Source organism: Marmota flaviventris, chromosome 9, assembly GCF_047511675.1.
Source record: "Marmota flaviventris isolate mMarFla1 chromosome 9, mMarFla1.hap1, whole genome shotgun sequence".
Lineage (NCBI taxonomy): Eukaryota > Metazoa > Chordata > Mammalia > Rodentia > Sciuridae > Marmota > Marmota flaviventris.
The window spans coordinates 50,408,407-50,435,842 of NC_092506.1; the positions used below are offsets into that span (position 1 = coordinate 50,408,407).

The following is a 27,436-nucleotide window of genomic DNA, read 5'->3' on the forward strand; positions in this document are numbered from 1 at the left end:
GAAAGGGATTAATCTATTCAATAAGTAAGGTTTTAAGAACATCTAAAAGTGTGTGCTACATTGAACTCCAAATTAATTTTATCTTGAGATGTATTCACACCAACATTTCTGAGATGTGGATGAGATTTGAGAAGGATGAGCCCATGGTATTTATCTTGAAAATCTGCGATTAAGTCACTACAGAGTTAGAATCCCCAGTGTCCGAGATTACAGGAAATACTCTTTGAGTATCGTGTGTGTACATATGTGAGCAAGGGAAGAAAACTGTGTGCTAGAAAAAGGCTTGGACAAGTTCACAATGCCTCCTCCTTACTGATTTCTAGACCCTCTATTCTTAAGATTACAAAGAATAAAGCCACAAAAAAGATAAATGGGAACTGAGGAAAGAAATGGCAAGTCACCATCTTCCAGATCAACCCTAACTTGATGCCTTGATCTGCAATCCGAGAAACACTTAAGGGCAGAAATTGTGAATCTTTAGACTGCTGATAGGAAAGTGGGTGGGCTGTACTTCTAAGCACAAGTGGTCCAAGCGACCTGAGAATGAGGGCAGATGAAGCACTCTGTCCAGGGTGCGTGTCTCATTACCGACCCTACTTTCTTCACAATCCAATTTCTGGTTCACAGGGCCATCAATGGCCTCACTGCCCCGGCCTCACGGTCCAGCAGGCTGTGGTCAGACAGAAACTCCTCAGCCTGAAGCTTTTCAAATTGTTATTGTTACTAAGTAAACAGGCTTTCATATTTCATGAAGCAGAGCAGGGCTGCTGCTCTGCCTGTTCCCCGACAGCCTCCTTCTGCAGGACTGCAGTGGACACAGGGTTTGGAAATGCCTGCATGGAACCCAGGTGACGGCTCTCCCACAAGGATCCACGACAGGCAGGCATGTGCTCTCAGAACAACAGGACATCTTAGGGATCAGACTGGATATTAGGAGGGTCTTATCCTCCCTTCTCCTCCCTGCTTTCCCAGCTTCTGATTATCCTGCAATATCAATTACCTCATACTCTTTAGGCATTAATCATAGACAAATTTTAAAGGTAATATAAAAAGGTCACAAGCTTGCATATACAAGATATCACAGCTGCCATATATGGAATGTTAATGAATAGCATACTAAACCAGCGTATCCAAACAGTTTATTCGTGGGCCAACATTTCAAAGTTTAAAGATTCCAATTAAATTTATTCATATGGAAGCCAACCAACATATCAGGAAAAACATATAAAGAAAAAAAAAACTATGAATTTGAAAATTCTTGATATCTATGAAATGTTTGCCTCAAGGGCTGGGAATCTGGCTCACTGGGAGAGCACTTGCCTATCATGCACAATGCCCTGAGTTCAACTCCCAGCAACACAGGGTAGCAGGTGGGGGTGGGAGGTCATTCCAAAACTACATTTGGAATATACAGTAATATAAAACCAAATACAGAAGTATGATGCAAGTTTGCTTGAAAAATCACCTTTTTCAGAAAAAGATAAAAAATATTTCCCTAAGAAGTAATTTTTTCTAACCTTGTGTTATGCGGATTGACATGCCCTCTGCAATTATCAGCCATAACCCTGGCGCAGATAAACATCACTAAACTATATGATGGTTTTAGAGAAAGGACGGAGGGCACTTGAATTTTTTCTAGCCATGATCTCTAATTTGCTTATTATTAGAGAAGGCAGGAGTAAATACAAAAGGGGGCTATTCTGGTCAGGCAGCCTCTAATGTGGAGGAGAGAAGCCACATTCATACTTCTCCTGACTTGCCGCCTAATGAGTAGCAATTAATTCATCTTATTGTATTTCCAAATGCCAAAGACTCCATTCACATCAAAGAAAAAATTTTCAAGGCTTTTACCATTGTTCATTTTTAAATATACTGAGCTATATTTAGTATTTTATAATTGTTAACAGCGGTTCTTTTAATTCTGATGTGGGGCTTAGTATCATAAAGGACCTCAGAGGAGGAGACTGGTAGGTGTGCCTTATGGCCTTCCAGGAAGGATGCCACGGACGACAAGCTTTGCTTCAGACCAGATCTGAGTGTTTGGGAGAAGGTACCCTCTGACCTTTGTCCCTTCTCTGGGAGGTGACAGCATGGGGCAGAAGGTGGCTCCCCTGATAGGCCGGAGGAACCCAGCTGGCAGCTGGCTGGAGCTGAGCTCCAGAGTGAGCACTAGCTGCCACTGCTCATCTCCTGTTTCCTCAGATACAGAGACATAGGAGAAGGGCTCAGCGGAGAGCCGGTGCCCAGATCTCAAGTCAGAGAAACAACCCTCATCCGTGACCAGCGCTCTTTGGGAAGGGAGCATGGCACTATGCAAAGAGCCTGGGCTTTGGCACCAGACAGCCCTGGAATCAAGTTCAAATTTGTGGCCCTCGACAAGACACAGCCATACTGATCCAAGGCTTCTTTTTCTATGAAGCAAGTGTCAGAACAGCCCTGCTCAGGACTGCTTCAAGCACTCTACGCAGGGCCCTTGAGACCAACCGACCTGCTATCCAGCCTTCACCCTGCTCAGGAACCTGAAATGCCCAGGAACTTGGGTCCTCACGACAGAATCTTGGAAATGGATATTATTCTAGGGCATTCTCTACATTGCAGGTTCTTCACTGGAAGTTGACTGACAACAGGATGTCTCTATTTAGGAATAAAAATGTAGAATGAGGTTGTTTCTAATGCCCATTAAATGAAAATCCAGACCTAGCTCAGTTCACATAGAAAAGTCGGGCATGGTGGCAAAGCCTATAATTCCAGCTACTCAGGAGGATGGAGCAGGAAGATCACAAGTTTAAGGCCAGACTCAGCAACTTAGCAAGGCCTTAAGCAACTTAGATAGATCCTGTCTCAATATAAAAAAATAAAAAGGAGTGGAGATGTACCTCAGTGGTAAAGTACCATAGGTTCAGGCCCAGTACCAAAAAAGAAAGAAACAAAAAAAACAAGTCAGTTCACACAGGTCAACAGGCCCAATGTGCAAGGCCACACTGCTGATGAGAGGTTCTGCATCATATTTAGAACAAGAAATTGCCTCCCGTCTGAGTTTTAATTCAGTTAAACTAAAAATAAGGTAATGAAAATATCTTTAGGAGAAAGGGTACACGTCACGAAAGCAAAAGAGCTTGGCGAAGGCTGGGAAATGCCAGGAAAACCGCAAAACTTCTCAACCTGTGATGGCTAAGTAGCTCGGTGGCTGGCACACAGAGGAGGCTGCTGTGCAGACCCTCTCTGCCACCTTCTCCAGGGGAACAGAGTGGCCCAGCAAAATCACAGGCAGGGGAAGTAAAGCAGGTCTATCTTCTCGGTGGCAGGCCCTTCCTGGGTGGACTCAGTGGAGATACAAACAGGAAGCAGCAGGGTGGATGTGAGAGACGCCCCAGCGAAGTTCTTCAACTCAAGGGAATGAAATAGGCAACGTGAACTTTAAGTTCTTTGCTTATCGGAAGGAACAGTAAATTGGAAAGAAAAGCCTGTTCAGAAATCAAATCACAAAGATCACCGGGGCAAGAATGAAAATGGCCCTGGGGGAGCGCATGTTGCTTGTAAATTAGTCACCAATGACTGGAGGGAATCAGAGAGGCTCGGGCCTTTTTCTGCTATTGGGATGATGCAATGTCAGCCAGTATAGGAGGAGCCGCTCCAGTCGTACCCAGGGTCATCATAAACACATCTCCTAAGATGTACTCCTGCTGAGGTTAGGGCAGGGCCAAGTAGTCCCACCTCATGTACTTCCCCAGACACACAAAACATGAACTGGAAGTGGCTTGGTCCATCTTCTCTGAAGGTGAAGATGGTCCATGGTGCGCCATGGTGTCTGCAGAGCTGGGCTGTGGTTTCCACAGCCTCCGACACCAGCAAATAAAGGATGACCTCTGTGCTGCTGATGGGGAAAGAGGCCCCCAGGCAAGGTCAGGACAACTGATCTACAAAGAGATTCAGAGCAGAAAACCCAGTAGGCACTCTGAACAGGAAAGAGAGACTGCTTAAGAATACTTCTACACTCTTTCTATATGTTGAGACAATAAATTCCTGGAACTTAACAAACAAACAAATAATAATATGGGGGTGGAGTGGGAGGCGTGGATGACTTTTTCATGAATTAATGGTGAGTGAAACTATCAAACTGGAGAACAACTTCTAACATCGCAATCTAGTCCTCACACCATGCTGCAGTTTCTCACAACTCAATTGGAGATGCCAGTTAAGAGGCTAAACTAGAGGAAAGGGGAAGAGAGATAAAAATAAATGAAACCTATGTGGATGACACTGCTGTAGATGCACAAAAATCCAAGGCAGAGTCCTTACTCTCCTCCTTGGAATTCCTAAATGCATATTCCCTAGGCTTATAAGCCGCCTGCCCACTATAACTGCATGGATTTTTCCTCTGTAACTGGAATCAGGCCTGGAAGTCACTGAGTCAAAAAGACTCTGTCTGCACAGGAGTCACACCTGCAGCACTCCTGTTACTGAGGGACAGCTCAAGCTTGCGTTTAGACTGGCAGTCAGCACTCTTGCTTCTCTCCTACACACTTTGGCCCAGAAAAACCAAACTCTGACTGTACATGTTTAATTTCCAAAACTCCGGTGGTCAGGCCACAAATGCATTGTATTCCCTTCTCCATCCTCTCAACTGTGACTTGTGGGTTCCTCTCACCACTCTGCTCTAGGTGCCATCTTGGCTTAGTCTGCTACAAACTGCAGAGAAGACATCTCGTGTTGGTGCCAATGGCTATAACACAAGTTCGTGGCTGACAACGGGTAAACGTCTAGATTAATTTTAAGAGGGTGGGTGGAGAGTTTTCACTGGATTTGATTTCCTCAGGGACACAAAGGGCAAGAAAAGACTAGTGGGGGGACTGGTTTTGACTGGGAAAGGAGGGTGGGTAGAGGAAGTTAGAAAAAGTACAGAATAATGTTTTACCATTTGATCTGTTACATCAAGAGACAAAAGAAATTATGTCATAATGAAAAAGATCACTTCTGGATCATATGAAATGTGAGTATTTAATATGTTCTTCTCCTTACTAACTTCTATGTATCTAAAATTTAGCAACAATAACAACTTCATAGTTAATTTTGATGCCCACTCCAAGTTAATTACTTTTACTTTAAGGATCCAACTTTAATACGCTAAGTCTTACGCATTAGTATTAAAAAGTTTTCTGAAAGTTCTGATGTATATTTTGCAGACTTCAAAACTTATAAACATAATTCACTGTTTAAAACAATGAGCAAGAAAGAGCAAAAAGGTAGTCATGGTGGACTGAAGCAGCCATGGACAACCAGAGGACTGGTAAAGGCCACAGAGTTGGGTCAGTTTCTGGTGGAGGCCCCCACTTCTCTCAACCACAAGTCTTCCTACCTCCAATTTGACCTCCCTCTTATTAACTATCCTCCAAAAAACAGCTAGAGAGATCTTTCCAAAGTACACACTGGAACAACATTGGGTTATTCCCAAAAGGACCAGTGAAGCCCCCTCCTCAGGGGGATGATGCAGGCCTCTCTATGGGGCTCCCCCAGCCCACCTCCATGTGCTCTTCATGGTGCCCCAAACCCCTCACCTCCATGGGAATCTTCTGCCTTTACTCTATGCTTGGATCTAAGGACATCTCCTCCATGAGGCATTCCGCAATTCTCTCAGAATTAATCATTGCTTCCTCTGGAAGCCTCTGCATCACCCTGTTTAATTTCTCCTGCAGAGCACCTAGCTATGGACAGTCTACCAGAGAACTAAGAGAAAGGGTTAGTGTCCCCCCAAAACACAGGCTGTGTATGTTCAACTCTGTATGCCTGATATTTATGAGGGCCTAGAATACACTGGGTTCCCATGAAATGTTTGTGGGCCGCAGTCATCATGTCTGTACTTTTAAAGTTCAAATCTATGAGAAAGTCTTACACATTTACGACAGTAATTTTTCTTTTGCTAAAATTAAAATAAAAGTCCACACGTTGGGGGTGAAACTGGCCTGCAAACAAGCACTCTGAGAACCACTGCAGTTAGCAGTGCAGAGCTGACCTTTGGAACATATTCTAACAGATTTTTAAGAGAGAGTTTGCAGCTAGGATGACTCATCTGTGGGCGTGACAGAAGAATGACCGCTATCTCTATGAGGCTTTTCTTCAGGGGAAAAGCAGAGAGCAGTCCACAGAACTTAGAGCATGAGCTTCAGTGGGACTGGCCAGTGGGACTGTCCAAAGGCTGACAGGAACAGCATGAGAGTTGTCTCCTTTTCCTTCTGCCTAAACTAGGGTGGTTTCTCAAACTCTATTCCATAGAACAGCCAAAGAGGACATGGCTACATATGTGAGAGAGTGAGCTTCAATTAGAACAGTTTTTACTCATTCATAGACTGAAGGTTTTATTAGAATTTCAATTTGAAAAATGAGTTCTGCTGCCTTTCAAAAAGAATGTCAAACCAGTAGCCTCAGGGATTGTGCCACACTCTTCCCTGGGAAGTAAGGAGAGGCTTAGAAGTAAGAAGATTCACAAGGAAGCTGCACAAGCCCCTGGGCCCAGGTGTGGACACAGAACTTTTTCAAACTTTGTGGGAGGACAGGGAAATGTGAGCATGGCTTTGGTCTCCACAGGAGAACCACAGACCTGTCTGCCCCTCTGATTTCGAACATGTGGAACAGCGATAACCAGCCTGGTGGAGCGAGAGTCCACCAAGGACAGACCCTGGGATGGAGAGTCATCAGTCACCTTTTCCAGGAAGACTCCAATATCTTCTTCTGCAAAGTACAGCATGTCATGTAATCTTGGGTACTTTTTCCACCCCAAACTTCTTGCCCAGAAGCTACCCTTGTTGCCTTCTGGGATGACTTCATGTTCGTGTTATGAGTTTATTTCTTTAGTTAGCATGCTCTCAGCCCCAAGATGAACTCCAAGAGTCTCCTCCCTATCTCCTCACCAAAACCCAGCCGAGTGCAGATGGGGCAATGAGCCCAACCTCTCCAAGAATCAACAGACTGGAGGCTCATCCTTGTACCAGTTGATCAGGACGATGAAGGATGAAAAATGTCCACAGAAGGCAGGAGCAATATTGCCATCAAGCAGGTAAAAGCCACCACTCTCCTACAACTGTTGCAACATCCTCTGAGTTGGTGACACAGTGGTTCTCCAGCCAGGACCATCCCCTAAATTACTGATGATCACTATGGTGTCAGTCCCAAATGAAGTCCAAATTCTGGCCAACTGCTCAAAGGGAAAACATGGGCTCCCAGTGGCGAGCCAGTAGCAAGTCTGTACACTCAGCTCCAAGAAGCATGGGGAGAACCCGTGATCTAAAGTGTGTTGGTATGGCGCCTTCTGCTTGAAAACATCTTCCCATCTCCACTAGATGAAAGCCCACGGCAAAGGAAAGTAGTTTAGAATTCAGGAGGATTTGAGTTCAGACTCTGCCTTAGCCCCTTACTAGCTGGGTGACCGAGTCTCACATTGTAGTGAGCTCAAATGAGAGAGCATGTAAGAAGCTCTGTACCAAAATAAAACTGCTGTCTTTTAATTCCCAAACTCAGAAGCACATTCTTTATGAGCCCATCCCTAAGATTCCCTGCACGTTTCATTGTGGCTCTTTATGCTAACCCCAGTGTGCCCTAGGTTTCACATTCCCATTCACACGGCCAGCACTGTAGAGGGAGTTGGCTGCTGACTTCCCATCAGGATGAGCTCTATGCCTGGAACCCTCAACCCGTATTAGCTGATGGAAAAACAAAAAAACTCCAGTTCCAAGAATAATGTGGTAGGGAAAAAGGAAAGGAACTAAAAGAAGACAGAGGTAGTTTGGGAGCTTACATGCTGTATCAGTTGCTTTTCTGTAGCCTGCTTCTACCTCCTCTTTGTGTCTGCCCCAAAGAGTGGGACAATGCTGAAAGTGTGGGGAAAGTTTTCTTCTCTTTCTTTTATTGGGTCATTAGAGCTGTACATAATGGGGTGATTCATTGTTACATATTCATACATGCACACAACATGACAATTTAATTTGGCCAATATCATGCCCCAGTAGTTCCCCTCTCCCTCTCCTCCTCTCTCCCCCTGGTCCCTTTGCTCTACTGAACTCCCTTCTATTTTCATGAGACACCACCCCCCACCCTTTTTTTCCTTTTTTCTTCTCTAGCTTCCAGAGATGAGACAAAAACATAACCCTTGACAGAAAGTTTGTCAGGTTTTTGTTCTGTTTTGTTTTAAAGGAATAATTAACAGTACCCAACATCTCACATTCCCATTTGCACAGCCAATTCTGTGCTAGGGTGTTGGTTACTAATTGCCCACCAAGATGAGCACCATGCCTGAACTCTCAAGCAGGATTTACACCAATTTCAGCCTGTATGTACATGTATAGAGCAATTGCAAAATTGTTTTCATGAAATAAAATTCATAAAGTCATCAAACAATTTCCCTGTATCTCACGGTGATTTCTTATGAACAGAAGAGCATCGTTCATCTCTTAACAGGGCTTCCACAGCCTAAGGCTGTGTGCCCCTGTGAGTCAAGAGGAAACACACAGTACAGAAGCAATGCATGACCATCTCAGATGAAAACACAAAATTGGTATCTGTAAACTTCTTTGTACATCATTAATTCATTAGCTCAGAGAAACTAGAAACAGAGTCAGAACGTGAGCAAATACTGGGGTAGTTACATCCACATAGAAAGTACCGCACCTTTGGTTAAAAAGCAGAATCTATGAAGTTATCTTAGTTTTTCAACTGCTCAGCCAGTGCAGCTCCAAGCCAGCCACCATCAGCCACACGTGCAAGCGAGCCAGCATGCTGCCCACTGCAGAGGGCACACCAAATGCTCTTCCTAGATCTAGTCCTCTGCCACAGCCAGCCTCGCCTGCATTAAAAAAGTTGGAGGACTTGGGGAGAGGCCCAGTGCTCATCAGTGGGCTGTGAGATGACACTGTTTTTCAGTGTGGAACAAAACCATAAATTTAATTAATGTATGGGGGGAGGGAAAAGCAATGATGTGCTCTAAAAATTATTTTTTACTCTAAACTATAATCCCTTCATGTGAAGTGTAAGTCCTTTTGCATTTCTAAAACGGCATTAGAGAAAAACAAAGGTCATGCAAGTTTTATTGTGAATTTTAAAAGGGGAAAAGTAGGGAGAGTTTTTTATTTTATAATTGTCCATGCCTTCATTTTTGCTATGAAATGTGTTTTAAGAAACTGGAAAATGAGGCACGGGTAAAAAATTTTAACTGGTACTGCAAACATGAGTTTGATCAAGAGCTTTTCCATGCCAAAGATCCATCTTTTTTGCTTAAGGCCACACTTTAAATTTCCTTTTAATAAGAGAGCCATTCACTTTTAAAAGAACATTAAGCAATGTGGAAGAAATCTGGCTAAAAATACTCTATGTTGGAAGAGACATACATGAAGATGTATTTTTATAAGTATTCTCAAAAAATGCATCAAAAGTACAAATCAAAATAATTTCTAAATATTTCTAACAAGTAATTTGTGATCACTTTGGAAATCAATTTTTTAAAAAATAACATCTCCATCAACTCTGCATCTCTGGACCAACTTCTTGTTTTTAAAGCTCTCCTAGCCAAGGGCTGCTTGGTGGACATTCAAAGGCGTTTAAAAAAAAAATAGTCTTTCTGTGCTGAAAAGTTATCAAGGCCAGCTCTCTGCTGCATTTGCATTGTTATTAGGAAAACACACACACACACACACACACACACACACACACACACACTCACTCTCTCTCTCTCTCTTTTCTCTCTCACCCGCACATTGAGTTTAATGTGAGGCTAGTACAGAAACAGAGAGATTAGACACAAAGAAATGTAAACAGCTCTCACATGCGAGGAAACTAGGTTACCAGAATCCCAGCACCAGGCATTCACCAGTCACCATGGAAAACAGGAAGTGAGATGCATAGCAACCACAAGCCAAAAAGCAGAAAAGCGCATACCTTTAGCTTGGAATGAAAATCACGAGATTTCCTTCTGGCAAGAACCTGAATGTGACTAGACACCTGCAGGGTAGGGGAAGGGAGGAAAACAAAGGAAAAGCCTGTAACCATGGAGATGAAAAGCCCCCTACAACTGGGCAAGCCAGACGTACCTTAATGGCGGCTTGAATTTCTCGAACTTTCTTTCTTGCTAAGACCTGTATATGACTAGACACCTACATTGTTCGGGTTTATGAGGGGAAACAAAAAACAAAACAAAACAAAACAAAAAAAGGAAATCAAAGATAAAATCGCTACTCCTCGGGAGGGGTGTGGGGAGGGGGGAGGTTATTTGCATCTCAACAAAGCTCTGCAGTTAGGAATACACAGTCCCAGCCAGACACCAAGCCCCCAGCACTGCTCTAAGCTTTTCAGACTGGGTCATCACTGCAGTGACTTGATTCAGGACTAAAGTTGAGGCTCACCTCTGTTTCTCTACCCGGGAAAAATCACGGGCATTGGGAAAAACTTATTATGGGAGGGATGAGAGGGGGAGAGTAGGATTGCTTTCTTTATAAAATTAAAAAAAAAAAGGTGGGGGTAGTGGTAAATGAAAATATTTATAGCTTCTCAGCATCAGTAGGGAAAATCCCTTTTTCTCGATTTAGAGGAGACGATCCATAAATTAGCACATAGTACAGAATCAAAAAGCTGAAGCTGTCGGTTGTATTCTGATCTCATTAAGAGCTCTGGATTCTGTAGCAAATGTTAAAATAATACTGACATGTAAATTAGATTTCAAAGAGAAATGGAAAGACCCAGTTAGCAGAGCTTTTTTTTTTTTTTCTTTTCCTTTTTTTTCTTTGCCCTTATAAATATCTTTAATCCTTCCACTCTTTTGGGTATTGACTGGGTGCCAAGTGGATTTGCATATTATTACAAAGCGAAATGTGTGAATACAGCCAGCCAGCCAGCCATCCTGTTAAAAATCTGGGTTGAAAACCACACGGATTTGCTGAACAACAAATTCACATTGGAGAGGTATCACCAACTGCTGCCTAAAAACATCCCCAGGATGCCGGGGTGTGGAAACGTAGCCAAGTCCAGCTTCTGAAACACAATGATTCCACTGGGTAAACAAATTTGCATCTCTTTCAATGAGACTTGGTTAAATTTAGAAGAGTCCCCCAGTGAAGGGGGTCACCAGGCAAAGGACCAGAGCTCACCGGCCAGCAGACAGCCCAGGTCCAGCATTTTCAACAGGTAAGGGATTAGCTTTGCCCATCTCCAAAATTCAGAACCTTCCATTTAGGAGTTTAGGGGCTCAGACTTTAGGGCGATTAACTCGTTTCAAACTCTAGTGACTCTAAAAACAGAATTTATGGTAATAAAAGATCCTTTGATCTTTAAATGTCTTTGCATTTCAATTATTCAATTTTCTTTTGTACTTTTTTTTTTTTTTAAGTACAGAGAAGCAGGGACTCCCCCATCCTCTTCACCCCTCCATCTGGCTCCTGCTGTTATTTGTTTTCACCCGAATTTTGTTCCTCTGTGATTCTCTGAATTGATGAGGGCCACCGTGGGGGGACATCCCCCAAGCAGACAATGCCCTGCCTCTGTGCTGGCAGGCAGCCACCCCCTTGTGCTGAGTCAGCACAGGCCCTGGGGGTAAATGGAGCATTCCCAGGAAAAGGCCTCAGCCCCTCACCAACACTCACAAAACAACCCCTCATTGGGAAGGGAACCGGCTGTTGCTTGGTGGTAATGTGAGACCACAGGTTAGCTTGTTTTTTTTTTTGTTTGATTATTATTATTTTTTTTTAAAGACGGGATTCAAGTTGCCCAGGTTGGCTACAAACTTACGATCCTCCCATCTCAGCCTCCCAAGTTGCTGGGATTACAGGCGTGCGCCACCACACCTGGCAAACTACATTTTATAAAGTTGTGCCATATCATTCAGCATAGGTCAACACTTGAAAAAACAATTTTTTTTTTTTTTGGTTAATAACTCACCCATGAGATGTTTTTTCTGTTTTCCTTTCTCTCTTTCTGTTTTCAGTTAAACACTAACTAACTTCTCATCCATTCCAGTTCTGAACTGGGTCACATCAGCGATTTGGGCTGCTTTACATCTGAAAGGGCCAGGGAAGGCAGAGCCCTGGCAAAGGGCAGAGGAGAATCCCTGCCCCTGCCCTGCACAGAGGTATTTAAGTTGTAACTTCATTTCAGTCACGGCAGCTACTGACAAAAAGCCATTGCTTAAGCGACAGTGCCCTGGATGCACATCATTCAGTATCACGCTTGGGCCGATACTCAAGGCTGCCAGCGTTACTTTTGCATTGAAAGGATGACTAATGTGTAATTGCTCCAGGATATTACAGTGCACAAAATCTCAAAATTGCATGACTTGCAGGTGTAGTTACACCTGCAGCTTTTGCAATGTTGACACATACATGTTTTGGGAAAGAAATGCCAGTTTTGAAATACAGCATAGGGACAGCGGAGACACTGTCCTTCGCACGGAAACTTTCCCACATCAAATGAAAAGAACTTGAGAGACCACATACTCAAGGGTCACTGAAATGATGAACAGTGAAAACAGCCAATTTGAAACACCTACAATGCTGATGTCCTTACAGGGAACTGGGACTGGGGCTCCTAGGAGCCAAAGCACAGCAGCCACTGCAGCCAGATGCCTCCTGGGGCCATTCGCGGACATGCACAACTCCCAGGGTGGTTACTGTACCTGCTTTCTGGTCCTCGTCTTCCCTGTCCTGAGTTTGATGTATCTGGCTATCAGTTCATTCCTACCTGAAAGAAAGAAGCATTTCCAGTGAGGTGGGTCACATACCAACACACATGCATGCCCCTAAAAGCCAGAAATCAGCATCAAGAATTTTAAAATTACACCTAGGAGTTTATTCATGATAGAAAGAAGAAAAAAAAAAAAATCAGTATGGGCTGGGGCTCAGTGGCAGAGTTCTTGCCTGGCACACGTGAGGCACTGGGTTCGATCCACATACAAAAATAAGCAAATAAAATAAAAGTCATGCTGCCCATTTACAACTACAATTTTTTTTTCAGTAGGATTCTTTGAAAAAAAATATCTACTAGGGGAAATAAAGAGAAAGGGCACTTAATTTTAAACTTTTGCTCTGTTGAGGCCAGAAATGGATCTTTGTAAACTGTGCCTTTTTGTTTGCATCTAAATGGGTAGTCACTTCGAAAAGTAACAAATATAAAGGATTAGTCTGGAAGTAAACAAACCCAGCTCTGTTTTAATCTTTTATTTTTCAGGTTCATTTTCCTCCTCATCCCTCATCAGGGCTCCTCCCTGTAGATATGTCCAGTTAAAGTCATTATTGCCACAAGAGAATGAATCCCTGTGGCCACAGAAGCCCTACAGTGACAAGAAGCTGAGCAGAGTGAAAGCAGTAACTAATGGCACAAGATTGTGCCAGTGGAAACCTGACAAACTCCAAGCTTTAGAACCTTTTTGGGTTTAAAACACACAGGCATACACACACACACACCCCTACCTAAAAGTAAACAAAAACCCGCCATCTCTACCCCACCAGGAGGCTGTGAAGTTACACACAGAGAGCTTAACTTGGAAGAACTATAATAGGAAAATACATCCCCAGAGGCTAGCAGAGAAACGTATTTACTAAGATCCCATGTGAAATAAAAGCCTACTCTGCAAGATGTGGGCCTTCAAGAGGGTCCAATTTATGACTTCAACTTTTTCACTAGGAACTGAAAATATTTTTACATACTCTGTGCAATAAATGGAAAACTCTCACTTCACAGCACTGCTTTTGGCTGCCGGTAACCTATTTCATCCTACTGTCCCAGATGTTGTGGAACACCTATAAAACTTAAATATATGTAGTATAATATGTAATATAATTATATAATAACATAATTATAGTATAACAGGATCGTTATAATATAGTAATATTAATATTATATAAGCTCTGGATTATTATTTCCAAACTATTTTAATGGACCTGGGTCAATTTCCTTGGAATCCTCACAAAATTGAAAACAGAGGTCTTGATGGACTAATCAATTCCATCCTAATGAGAACTCCTTTGGGCTGCAGCATTCCTTCACATGCTTATTGCCCGCCAGGGGGCTGTCAAGCTGGAGTCCAGTTCTCCTTCCAGGGCCACCCCTCAGGAAGTCTTGAACCACCCAAGTGGGTTTGGCTTTCTTGCTCTACCTGCAGCACAACCTGCATTTCTCCCTCCTGACATGTTCCACTCTGTGGCTACAGTCCGAATGGCAGAGCTGGCTATGTCATTTGTGTTCTAACTTCCCAACTATACTGTATACCCCAAGAGGGCAAGAACTATGTCTTGCTCCCCAGGATCCCCCTAGTACCCTGCAAGTACACAAAGACTGAAAAGGGAAATAACACAGCCTTATGAAGGAGTAACCATGTCACCAGATCTCCCCAGCAGAGTCAACAAAGAAGGACACGGATGAGGATCACCACGACAGTATGCGCATGGACGTTGTGTCTGAGATTCCAATCTCCAACACTACCCAGAATGTCCTGTAATCATGGCACTCCCTGCCCACCTCCTGCCCATGTTAGGATTGTGCAGGACATGGTCACCACCAGAAGGCAAATAAATCATGGATTCTTGGAGGTAGAAAATGAGTCATACACTTCCACCCTGAAATTCCAAATCTGCATAAGCCAAAGTCAGCACTTCTGCGAATTGAAGAAGAATCTTGAAATACGTTTAAGAATAAAATGATCTTATTTATTTGGGCTTCCTGTAACTTTCATCCAAGTCCTTCTTATTCCTCTTAATAAGAATAAGGCTAGTCCTTCATGTGCCTAGCTGCCTTTCGAATATCAATAACTGCTCAATTCCTCCTGGAGCTACACACATGCTAAACTTCTATTCCTTTGATAACTGTGAAAGGCTTTGGGACATTCCCAGATACCATCCTGTGATCATCTCTCGTCTACTTTCCTTTCAGAGCCTGGAATTCAGAACTGCCATAATAATCCTGCTATGACAGCAAAGTACGCTTATTACCTTCTCTTCCTAAAACATTCTACCTCTGTAAATGCAGCCTAACACTGTGTTAGATTTTTAAGGATCATGATAAACTTGGGACTTCTAAGTCCTGTTCATATGGGCTACTCCTCAGATACCTCCCTACCATTGTTCCCAGTCTTTTTATACATAGCTGGTATTTTTCAGAGCCAAATGCAAAACCTTACATTTATTTCTACTACATTTCGTCCTGTTAAATTCAGCCTATCATTTCAGCCTGTCAAAATCTTCTCAGGTCTCATTCTGTAACTAAATGTACCCTTTAAGAGTAAAGACCTCCAAAATTCAGTTTCCAGGATTGCTTTGATAAGCATTCTCTTTCTGACTTTTGGAGAACTACCAATATCTCCTGTAGTGTCATCAGGTCTACTTGTCCATCTCTCAAATGGCTGTACAGATTTTGCAATTTGTCTCAAAGGCTCACTGACAGCAAAGCCTAGCTAGGAGTGCCTAATTACCAGGAGCCAGACCTAGAAGACAATGTCTGCAGACAAGCCAAGCATCCTCCAGCTCAGGCTGCACTGTGCTCCCTGTTCAGGGCTGTCTGAGTGGCCAAGAGGAAATAAATCCAGGGCTCTGTATGACATGCAATTTCATCTGAACCTTATCCAGACTGGGGGCGGTGGCGGTGGGGGGGGGGGGAGGTCTCCTGCCCCAAACTTGTTTATTTTCTGTGAATGTAGACAGAAAATGCTTAATAGATGAGACATAGAACCTATACAACTATTCTCATTTTTTAATGGCATTTTGTTGAATAAGATCAATATCCTGGACACCAGGTATAGCCTGTAGTCTATGCTAATGGAACCTTCTGGGGTTAGACAAGACTGTACTTTAATCACACTTTAACTAAATCACTTATAAAAAAAAAAAAAGAATCACTATTTCTAGGGCTGGGGATATAGCTCAGTTGGTTGAGTGCTTGCCTTGCATGCACAAGGTCCTGGGTTCAATCTCCAGTACATATACCCCTGCGCACCCCCCCCACCCTCTGCAAAAAGTTCACTATTTCTACAACGGGCCCTGAGTAGTCAACATAGCCACATTTTCTTGAAAGCTCATCTCAACTCTCATAAGCCTGTTCTTTAGATGAGCAAGACCACCCTTCAATCGCTTGTGTTCTTTCTTTCATACCACATTTCAAGGCATGAATAGTAATTATTTTAAATATTAGAATTGCCTGTTTTAACTAAGAAAGCCCATTCTTGACTCATAGAAACCTAACACATTTTCTCTAATGCTCTAATATTGCTTTTAAAAAAACTAATAAGATTTCAACTCTCGTAATCTAAATTAATAACTTCATTGAACATTTTAATTTGGAAGTACAAGTTAGCCTGTTATCAAGATCAAATTATTTTAAATAATTTCTTAAAGTAGCAAATATACAAAATCCTTTAAATAAAAGCTATCAATGGTATGGCTTTGAGTCTATTAAAATTTGCTGGGTCTAATTCTAAATCTTCCCAGAATTAAGATATACTTACACATTAGAGAAACAAGTGTAGTGTTCCAAACAATTTTGGAATATCTTTTTCATTGCTTAGATTGCACATATATTAGCAATATCAATTAAGTTCTGATTGGACACCCTGAGATCTATTTGCGTTTCTACAGTCCTGCTCTCTAAATGCAGTGGTCTATATAGCCCTGGATTTGAATCATGTTACTAAGGTGCAGAATTCCCTGACCAAGAGCAGAGGCTCAGCAACACCAACCATCACTGAAGTAACTGGGGAGGGGTCTCTAGCCTGCACAGCATGATCTTGGTTTGCAGCCACAATTCCAATTTTAGATGTTAGAAATTTTAACCCTTGCTTCTCCAATTCTTCTTGTGCATGCACACATGAACATGCGTGTGAGCCCCACCTCCCTCTCTCTCTCTCTCTCTCATACACAAGCACATACATGCTTAATCCAGTAAGCCTTATATTACAAAAAATGACTTTAAACAAGGTCAATTTTAAAGTTAATTGCTACTTTCTTAAGCCAATCTTGCAGTCACTCAGGGATGATCTCCTCCGTGCTTTCTATCATACCTCTTTGGTGAATCAGGGAAGGATGTATAACGAAAGAAGACGGCATGCCTGCCCACAACAGGTTCACTGTCTCATACAAGGGCTACAACCAGACAGCAAATCAGCTTCACACACCCAGTGGCAGCTATTGCCTTCAAAGAGTTTCTGAAATATGCCTGGATAACAGATCACAAGCAATTTCAAAAATCTAGAAAGGCTTCCCCACAGTACTGGAACATAACCCAGGCCCTTAACAACAGGTTACATTTCCTCCCACATTTTATCATGAAATAGTTTAGACATACAGAAAAAAATTTACGCTAAACACTATATTCCCCCATCCAGATTCTACCACAGGTTGAATATCCCCCATCTGAAATGCTGGAAACTGAAAGTATTTTGAATTTGGGGGTTTTGTATTTTGGAAAATGTACATATCCATAATGAGTATCTTGAGGACAGGACATAAGTCTAAACATGAATTTCATCTATGTTTCACATACACACCTTACACAGCCTGAAGGTAATTTTATACACGATTTTTAGTGCACCTGTGTTTTATCTACAACCTGTTGCATGAGATTCGATGTAGAATTTTCCACTTAAGGTATCAGTTGGCACTCAAAATATTTTGGATTTTGGAGCATTTCAAATATTTAGCTTGAGGATGTTCAACCTATATTCACTTTTTCTATTCTTGCTCTGTCACCTTTCCTCCCATCTGTCCAATCCTCTGCTCAAGCCATCTTATTTAGATGTTTTTTGCTGCATTTCAAAATAAGTTGCCAGCACGGTAACACCTTCCCTGTGTACCTCAGGGTACACATTAACTACAGCGCCAAGACTGATATGACAGAATGGAGCAGGGCAGGTTGAAGACTACTTGAGACAGAGGAAGTTGCATTTCTTTAAATAACAAGCAGGAAACTGGGACTCAAAAAACAAACAAACAAACAAACAAAAAACCTATGGTCTCCTGACACTCAAGCTCCTTAGCCCACCACCCACAATTTCTCCAGGTCAATCATGACATCCACAGTATTTCTGGTTCATATCCTTCGTTTTCTCTCTGCAAATAGTATAATCACTTATAGAGCTGAGTGACCATGTCACACTTCACCACAGAGTGTCACCATTCTATAGCTTCTCTGGAGCATAAAATTTCTAGTGCCAAAGGAGCAGCATTCTTCTTCAAGTCAGATTCTGCAGCTGCCCTTGCTCCTCAGAAGACCAACAGGACCTGGCCTGCCACTGTGGCTCCACCATCCTCACGGGGCACTGTGATCTCAGTTTGATCTGATCTTTCCTTTCTCATAAACAGCAGGACACAGCTGAAAGTGAACCCATCACTGGCTTCTCCAGCATCCTGGATTGCCATGAAATCTCCTCCAAAAGGGGCAGGACAGGGAGACTGGCAGAAAGGCATGGAGTCTGCACTCGGCCTGCCTTCCCCAGACAGAAGACTGGTTAACGTTGTTGTGGGCTGTGAGTGTAATGGGATGTGGCCTTAAGGTCATGTTTGAGGCACAGCAAATGTAGGGTCTGTGGCTAGAAATTGTAGCCCAGAGACACTCAGCTTTAACAGTGTAAGAGCTACTTTGTAATTGAATGGAGTCAGGGAGCCACAAAGAAAGCAGCAGCAAAAGGAAGGTTCCTCTTTCCTGGCCACAGCCAGTTCTGAGGCAAATTCACCCCTGCATGGCCCGAGCTGCCCTGAGCCTGGGGAAGGGGCTCTAGCTCCTGTACTCTGAGGTCCTCCCTCATGAGCAGGGAGAGCTGTGCCAAGATTCCCTACCCCTTCTTTCCATATTAAAAGACTGAAAATCAGAGAGAAAGCCAGAGCTTCTCGGGATTGCTAGAACACACTGTGTCAACAGACTGCGCTGCTACAGCTGCAGTGGGCTCCTGCCACCCCATCCCACCCCCCAGATTCTAACACAGCCCCAAAGGCTATCAGGCTACTAGAATGTCCTCTATCAACACCTTGAGCCTCCAAAGCTCTGTGTTGTGTGGACAATGGCTCTCATGGCCTGACTGTCCTTGTTCCTGCACGCCTGGATTCTGCCTGCCTTCCGCCTGCCTTACAAAGGCCTTGTCCTTCTTGAGTCTTTGAGCTGGAAAAGTCCTCCAGGCCTCCCTTTCCCTGGACATGTCCACATGCATCTCTTCTCAGACCTCCCTTCCCAGGCAGCCGTGTGTGGAGGACATCCTCCATCACAGCACAAAAGAGGCTCCCACATCCCCATCCCTACGATCTGGGCTGGCACGGGATCATCATAAAGTACAAAGAGAAAAGAGGACCCAATGGGCAGAAGAAAAGACAGATGCCTCCGCAAGGTGACATGATCACGGGGCACGGCCACCCCAGTGGCACTGTCCTCCCATGCCAGCAGCAGCATGAAACATGGAGACAGCACTGTGGAGGACTTTTCTAGTAAGATGGTGTTCGAATAGTTGCTAGTCACAGGACCCAACTCATTAGCTGAAGAGAAAAAATATCTTAGGATACAAAAGGGCGACAATCAGAATTCACAGGTGTGGGGTAAATGGTAGCAAACCAAGTGTTACCGGCCAGGGCGGGGTCTATAGGAGGGGGGTGTTTGTTCAATGAAGCCATCCAAACATTCTCCTGAAGACCTGGGGGGTGGGGGGCCAATCTGAGCAGGCAGGACGTGATCTTTATTAACCAACTGACTTGTGAGGAGTTAAAAATTAGCCATTTCTTTCACACTGCTGCCACTGCATCTTGTCCCCAGCAACATTGGGAAAGAAGGAAGGTCTGCCAGGGCTGGCCAGACACCTGCCAGTCAGACACCAACTGTATGTACATGGCTGGGGGCAAGCGACATGCTAGAATTAGGGGAGTAGAAAGTTGCCACCACCGAGGGCCATTTGAGAGCTCACCTGGAAGAACAGGCGGGATGCTCCCACTAAGTGCTCTCATAGCCGCCCAGGGCTCATTCACAGCACCCAGCTACCAGGGTCTGTTTAAACACCCAACCCCCCAGCTGCCAGACAGGAAGCTCCCCAGGGCTCGGGTGGAGCTGGAGTTCAGCTCATCAAAGTGCCATGGTGGTGAGAACACAGTGGATCCTCAGTAGGTTCTAACTAAACAGAAGAACTCAAAGGAGGGGTGGAAATCAGCAGAAGAGGCGGTGAGGCTAGAGGGTAAGGAAAAGTACGTGAAAAAGAGCACAGAATCTGTCCTGAGCATCGCCCATGAGGAAGCTGTGGGGCCAGTGCCTCAGTTAATCCCAATATAAATCATTGACTGAAACTCAGGCCAATGTGGAAAATCACCAGAAAGGGGCAGGCAGCCTGTTCTGGGTTGTCAGGGGTGAGCACTGCATGTTCCAGAACTAAAGGTTTACAGAAAGGACGGATGGGTTTCAGGAGGTGAGCAGTGACAACTCTGAGATAACTGCTCCACATTCGCCCAGGGGCACATAAAGAAAAGCTCTGGAAGAAAAAAAAAATACAGAAGAAAGCTGTATTAACCCTGTTCAGTCCGAATTTCTGTCTGGAATCTCTGTAAAATGCCTGGCAATAACTCAAGCTCCACCTTCTAGGGAATTTGTATCTGTCAATGGCCCTGATAACATTATCAAGTGACAGTTCCATAAAACACTGTGTTCTCCATCTTAGCAGGCCAGCTTACCCACTACACATTTGCATTGGATTACAAGGATTGAAAAGGGACAAGCAAGTAAAAAGTCTAAGGTTATATACTGAATACAACACCTCTAACGTTGGACAGAAGTTCTCTGTGTTGCAACTATGTCTAGAACAAAATTAAATATGAAGTTTTCTAATGGCTCATTTGCTACAAAGCAATAAATATATGTCATACAGTCACCTTTTAACAGGTGAATAGTTTGACTAGTTGTAATATTTTCACTATCCCCTTAGCCATTCTTCTTTGTACCTAACAAGAGTTTCCTGAAATAGCTCCAGGTTAGTGACTCCCCTGATCTAAGACCTTCAATGACTCCCCATTTCCTATAGGCTAAAGGCATAAACTACTTTAGTGTGGTATCCAATGTTATCTCACCATCTGGCCCCTACCGCCACCAGCTATCCACATCACATACATAGCTTCCTGTTCCCTGAACCCATGCTGCCCTCCTACAGTCTTACTCAACAGCAAAAGTGCCCCTTAAGATAATCAATCAACATCCTTCCAGGTCCAGTGCAGATGTTATGTCCTCCATGAAACCCTGCCTGAAATGTGCCTGGAATATGCACCTGACATTAGTGCAAGTAGGGAGGTGTGAGCCTGGGAGCTGGGTGATTGGAGCTCACCTCATGGGCCAGTGGCTGGGAGAGACCATGATTTTATAAAGCAAAATGAAACAAAAGATACCATGGGTAAAGAAAGGGATGAGGGCTTGGCTCAGGCTCGGGAAGGAGCATGAGAGTCAGCACAGTTCTCCACTTCCTCCTGTGCCAGGGCCCTACCTACAAGCTGGGTCTCACCAGAGTGCCTTGTGCAACAGGCTGTGAGCATCCACGAGGCAGCTCAGTGCCTCCAGCATCTTGGAATCCCACACCTCAAGGTGTGTATGGCATTGAATGGAATCTGAACTTGCTGTCCAACTGTGACCTAAATAGACCCCAATCCACAGGCTCTCAGGGCAGTGTTTCTTCCCGACATTTCTTATTCTTCATCTCTTTCAGGTCCACTTGTGACTAATTTGGCCTTCTAACATCAGGAGGACCTCATCCACTATAAGAAAAACACCTACTCCTCAGTGCACTGCTGTATAGGACTCCTCAACTCCAGGACTAGGAGCTTCATAGGACTTTGCAAAAATCACTGTGTTTTCCCACACCTCTGCCTTCTGCAGCTATCTCCCCTCAACTGTTCATTCCCTTCTTCTTTACCTGCATTCCTATTCATCCCTGTAAGCCCTAGCTGGAATAACCCCCCACACACCCAGGGAAGTCTGGGAGCCACCCAAATTGAATTTCTCAGTTCCTTCTCTGTACCCTCAAGTACTGAGCACACACCCCTGGTGGGCTGGCTGTAGTTACTTATCCCTAGGACTGTCCATCCCCTCTTAGAACAGGGACTGCTCTAGGAAAAGCATCCATCTGGTTCTCTCTGGCCCCAGATCTGGCACCTACTAAGCAGATGCTCAACAAATGTTTTCTGTTGTTGTTTTTGTTGTGGTGGTGCTGAGGATGGAACCCAGGGCCTCACACACACATTAGGCAAGTGCTCTACCATGGAGCTACATCCCCAGTCCCTGATAAATGTTTATAATAAACAAATGAATGAGCATGCCCCTTCTGTATGAAGAACATCAAAAGACAGGATCTAAAATAAGATTATGAAAACTGGCCAGCATCGCCAACATCACCTGAAGTCCGTAAGTCCTTCTCATTAATAGGATTTCAGAGAGAGGTGGCAGGATTTTCCACACCTTCATTCTGGTCTCTCAGCACAAGTGTGAAAAATGGCACAAGCATGACCTATAGGTGCCCTTTCCTTCTTCATGCCTCACCCCCACCCCTGCCACAGTACTAGGGACCTGGTCCAAAAAAAAACCTAATCTCAACATTACTCAACATTAACCTAGGAAAGTCTTGTTAATGAAAAACTCCAAGAACACTCTGTTTATTTGTGATTTGGCTTTAGAGAAGTGTGAAATCCACACATCAGAAGTGCTAACAACTGCTCTTTAATGGAGAATCTTTAATGGTAACAACACTGCAGATTTGGGAGGTTTGGGGGGATTTGTTTTGTTTTTGTGGTGCTGGGGACAGAAGCCAAGACCCCAAGTCAGACTTCTGTATTTTTTTACTCATATGCATGTCAACCTGGATCCTTCTGGGGAAAGGTGACTTATTAGTTGAGTGAGTTAGGCAGCTAAACTCCTCTGAACTTCATTTTCTATCTATATAATGGGGCTAACAGCATTCACTCTGAAAGGCTGCTGTATACATTAGCAACAACAAACGTGAAGGTTCTGGTAACCTCGAGATGCTGTAAAAGGATCCTATAACTATTATGTGATGTCACTGCACTGGGCTTACATGTTTTCCTTGTTTGAACCAATACATAAGGTCCTAAAGAAGGATTAAAAAGGCTTTCTGGGGCTGGGTTTGTAGCAATGGTAGAGTGCCTACATGTGAGGCACTGGGTTTGATCCTCAGCATCACATAAAAATAAATAAATAAATAAAATAAAGTTATTGTGTCCATCTACAAATAAAAAATAAGTTTAGGACACATACCACTTGGCATCTAGTATAAACCTACAATGCTCCTTATTTTCAATGAAGTTGAAATTGAACATCTTCTCCATGTTACACTGAAAATGTTTTCAAAATCTTTGCATCACCCTCAATTTTCAAAATTACATGACCATCAAAATTGTCTCCAAGTAAAAGACACACTTTATTGTGGCATATTAACATCACAAGGTCAGTATGCAAGCTACTTTCTTAGTACAGTAATCTTTTAATTTGAAATGGATTATTCACTGAATAAAATAGCAGGAATTAGGTTTTTTACCAGAACTTACTGTGGCCATATTTCTTAAAATTTGTGACAGAGTGTAAAATTATCTCTCTGGGTAGGCTGGAGGCACTGCATTCAGTACCACTGGACTTGCAGAATTTAGTTCTCCGCATAAAAACGTAACTCTTCCCAAAAGAATTAACACTAAACAATACACACAGGTGAGTCTTTTAGACTTCAATAAAATGACACTCACCTGGAATTATCTGGTGTTTAGAAAACATGCTAAGGAAAAATGTCTAAGACACTCAGCAATTCTTTTAAAGATAATATGGAAACTGTGATCTAAAGGACATTTTTAAAAGGTACTCAAAGAAACTGAAAGTTGGGAGTTAAGCTAAATAAAATCCTATTGTGTGGAGGCAGAAGAAGGTATGAAGTGGCTGAAAGCCAGACCATAAATGGCTGAATACCTACTATGTACCAGCACCATGTGAAGCACTGTGCTTCCATACTCACACGTATAACCTTCAATCTGAACTAATTCCCATTTTACAAATGCTGAAACACAGGTTCAAAGAAGTTAGGCTCCCAAATTAGCAAGCACCAGAATTAGGATCCGAACCCAGCTTTGTCTTCCATGCTCATTATTTCTGTGTGTGTGTGTGTGTGTGTGTGTGTGTGTGTGTGGTGTGCTAAGGATTGAACCCAGGGCCTTGTGCATTTGAGGTAAGCACCCTACCAACTGAGCTATATCCCCAGCCCTCATCATTTCTTAACCTTAGACCCAGTACTCTGAAAATAGCCACTGCAGTAACTGACCTTCTCATAAGATCATAACTAAGTGCTCAAAGAGAACAAAATCCTAGGAGGAGGAAGAGTTCGACCACGAAATGGACTGAACGTTATGTGCGCCATTTTAAAAGTTCTCTATTCAACAACTATAACACAGGATAAAGTCCCAATTGTTCTTCATGCATCCAAAGTCTTCACAATCTGGCTCCAAGATGCTCCCCTCCTGGTCACAGAACTTTTGTCACATAGAAGGGATGGTGCCCAGCTCTGTAGGAGATGCACCCCAGAATAAGACACTCTGTCTGCACTCAAGAAGCTCAAGGTCTAGAAGGGAAACTGAGGTAAGATGCCAAACCAGAGTCGTAAAGGAGTGTTGGGAAGGCAGGAGGAAATATACTGAAGAAGAGTCTGACATGCAAAGTCCAGAGCCCTGCCCTCCTCTGGCTGTCATGTTTTGAATCATTTGACCCAAGTGCCCTGGCCACTCCCAAGTGGTTTCACACCCAGGAGCAGCCAAAGGCAAACCTGCGGTTGGGCACCAAGGAGAAAGCATTGGCCCGTGACTGGCCTTCCCTCTCACATGATGGCCAACAAAGCCAATGTTTGCCTTTGTTGACTGAGTTCTAGATTCAGAAGAAACTGGTCATTTTTATTCTCCTTTAGATTTCTAAGTACCTGGGATCAAAATCTCCCTCACAAAACTGTTGAATGAACAGAGCACTTTTTGCCTTTTCTCTCCCCCTACTTCTTACTGTCCTTAAAACATCCTTATTCCTCATCATGCGGGGTGCTGTTCCCTTTGCATGAAATGCCTTTGCAGCGGCCCCTGCCCAAGCCTGTTCAACACTCATCTCTGAGTTCCCAAGACCCTGTGTCTAGGCCACCGCCTGCAGAGGCGGCACCCTCTGGCTCCAGGTTCTTCCCACATGCCCCTAGTACAGTGCCTGCCCTGCTGAACTCTGCCCACAAGTGGTTTTGCCTATTTTCTTTGACAAATTATGAGCTTGGTGGAGGAAAGAGTTGCATTCTACGTCCCTAGTTCTCTGTCCTCCCAACCTCTGGCACTGAATTTAGAACATGCTATTTATTGATAGTTGCTAGTGCTCATTTTATCCTCTTCCTGGAAGAAAAAAGAGTCAGATTAATAGGTGATTATCATGGCATGCAGGAGGTGATAAAAGGCAGGAAGATGAAGAGGGAGAAGAGAAAGAGCCCAGGTGACCAGGCACAGGGTACAATGAGGCATAAGGCTGGGCATCTGCCTTCCAGGAACCCTTGGTCAGGGTGAAGGCTTGTGGAATGCCAGCAGAAGCCCAGACTTCCCACCCTGAGCCCCCAGAACCCGAGGAGCTCGCAATCAGCAGGGACAGAGCAAACAACCCAGGCTCAGCAGCTGCTTTCTTCTCCAGTGGAGTGGACCCAGAAAACCTACAGCCTTTCCTTCTTCAAGATTCACTCAGTCTTCCCTGTTTCTGTCGTTTGTTTTGGGACAGGGTCACAACTTGTTGCCCAGGCGGGTATTGAACTTGTGGGCTTCGGTGATCCTCCCACCTCAGACTCCTGATTTAGCTGGCCTGCATCACCAGGCCTGGCTTCCCCCTTTTTAATTCTCGTGATCTTCATTAATTTCTGATTTAGCATCCTGCCTCAATCTACCACCAACATAAAGGCTAACATTCAGTATTTCATTGAGGAAAAAAGAATTTTTTTTTTTTTTAAGAAAATCTCTACTTGTTCATGGGTAGGATAGGTAAGATTGAACTGAACAAACAGCAAACAAATGGGTCATCCCAGGACCATATTCCTGATAGATACAATATGTTCTCAAGGCAGAAGGAATATAGATGGTCAGTGTGGTTTCATCTGCAAGCTCTTTCAGGACACACATTTGATTGTTTTTTAAAAGGCAGAGCCCAAACTACTTATCCATATGTGGCTCTAGCCCTGAAGGTTGCTTTGTAAAGATATCTCAGAGTGAAATTATCCAGCAAACCCTTGTGTGGATAGAAGGTTCCACAAGTCAACAACCGCTTAAGCAGTTTAAACCAACAAGCAAGATGCCCTCTATTTAAATGCTATGAGTGAATCTATTTTAAGCCTTTAAAAATCCTTTGGGCAGGTGTTTAAGCTGTGTACAGACTGAGCCTGGGGAGGCTCTGGGGGCTGGGGGAGGGCGGGCTCCACTCTCCAGTGCAGGCAACATTTTGTTCAGACAATCTTCCTGCAGCAGGTCATGTGATAAAGGCCAAATAAACAGCATCTGGGGATTTTCAATTACAGACCTTCGCCCAGCATGCCTGCACTGTAATCTCTACCAGATGAGGCTCAGGCCTCCCTATTTTCAATAATTCGCACACTGTGTACACATAACATGACAATAAGGGCATTCATGGCGCGGCCTGACTCGCAGATCAAAGCTAGCAGAGGGCCAGCTGCAAGCATGCTCGGATGCTGGATGATTCTCGGGCTTTTCACAGGCTTGGAAAGACACTCTGCGGGACCTGGCAAGCTGGCTTCTTTCCTGTGTGGTATGCTAAGCAAACTCTGAACAGGAACGGGGTCCTCCACTCCCTACCCCTCCCCAGAGAGCCAGAGAGGGGACCAATTTCATGTGCATTTGCGAGTACTGGGCAAACTTCAAACTCCAATCCACTCAATAAGCTGCCTCTTGGTTGGTGTAAAAAGCCCACCGCTCACAGGGCCAGGTGGTTCTTCAAAACAAACCTGTTCTAAAAAGACTGGATGGTTCCTATACTTACTAAACCCTCCCTCAGCCAGGTGCTCAAGTTTACAAACCCACTGCCTGTGCAGTTTACAATTCAGCCTGCACAAACCCACTCTGCAAAACTACATGGAGGTGCATTTCTAATACATGTCACAGAGCCTCAGGTCTGGGAAATGAAAGAGGACACTCTGTTGTTACAACTGAAATCCCTAACACGTTAACTCAATTAACTCGCGTGCTTAGATGACCGCATTGAGCCACTGTGGGTGTGCTTGCGCACGCGCAGGGGTGTGCTTTATAAAGCATTCAGAATTCGCAAGTCCACAACATTCTGAATGCCTCTTGCCCTGCTGCACGGAGTCATGGGTAGAGGAAGTAGGGACACTGCTTCCTCCTATAAAGATTTCACACCCATCAATCAGGGCAGGAACCAGGAGAGAGCCATAATGCTGACT

At 43.9% G+C, this 27,436-nt stretch overlaps 1 protein-coding gene across 3 annotated transcripts in view; it reads right to left on the bottom strand.

Annotated features, from left to right (window-relative positions):
• Tead1 (TEA domain transcription factor 1) overlaps positions 1 to 27,436 on the bottom strand; it is a 255,274-nt gene that overhangs the window by 60,539 nt on the left and 167,299 nt on the right. For 2 of the 3 annotated variants that reach the window (XM_071616382.1, XM_071616383.1), the window contains exons 3-5: positions 12,647 to 12,711; positions 10,074 to 10,136; positions 9,922 to 9,984 (exon numbers count right to left, since the gene is read on the bottom strand). In XM_071616382.1, the coding sequence (XP_071472483.1) occupies positions 9,922 to 9,984; positions 10,074 to 10,136; positions 12,647 to 12,711 (191 nt within the window). The remainder of the gene's footprint in view (positions 1 to 9,921; positions 9,985 to 10,073; positions 10,137 to 12,646; positions 12,712 to 27,436) is intronic. The other variant, XM_027942365.2, reaches the window with a different exon arrangement.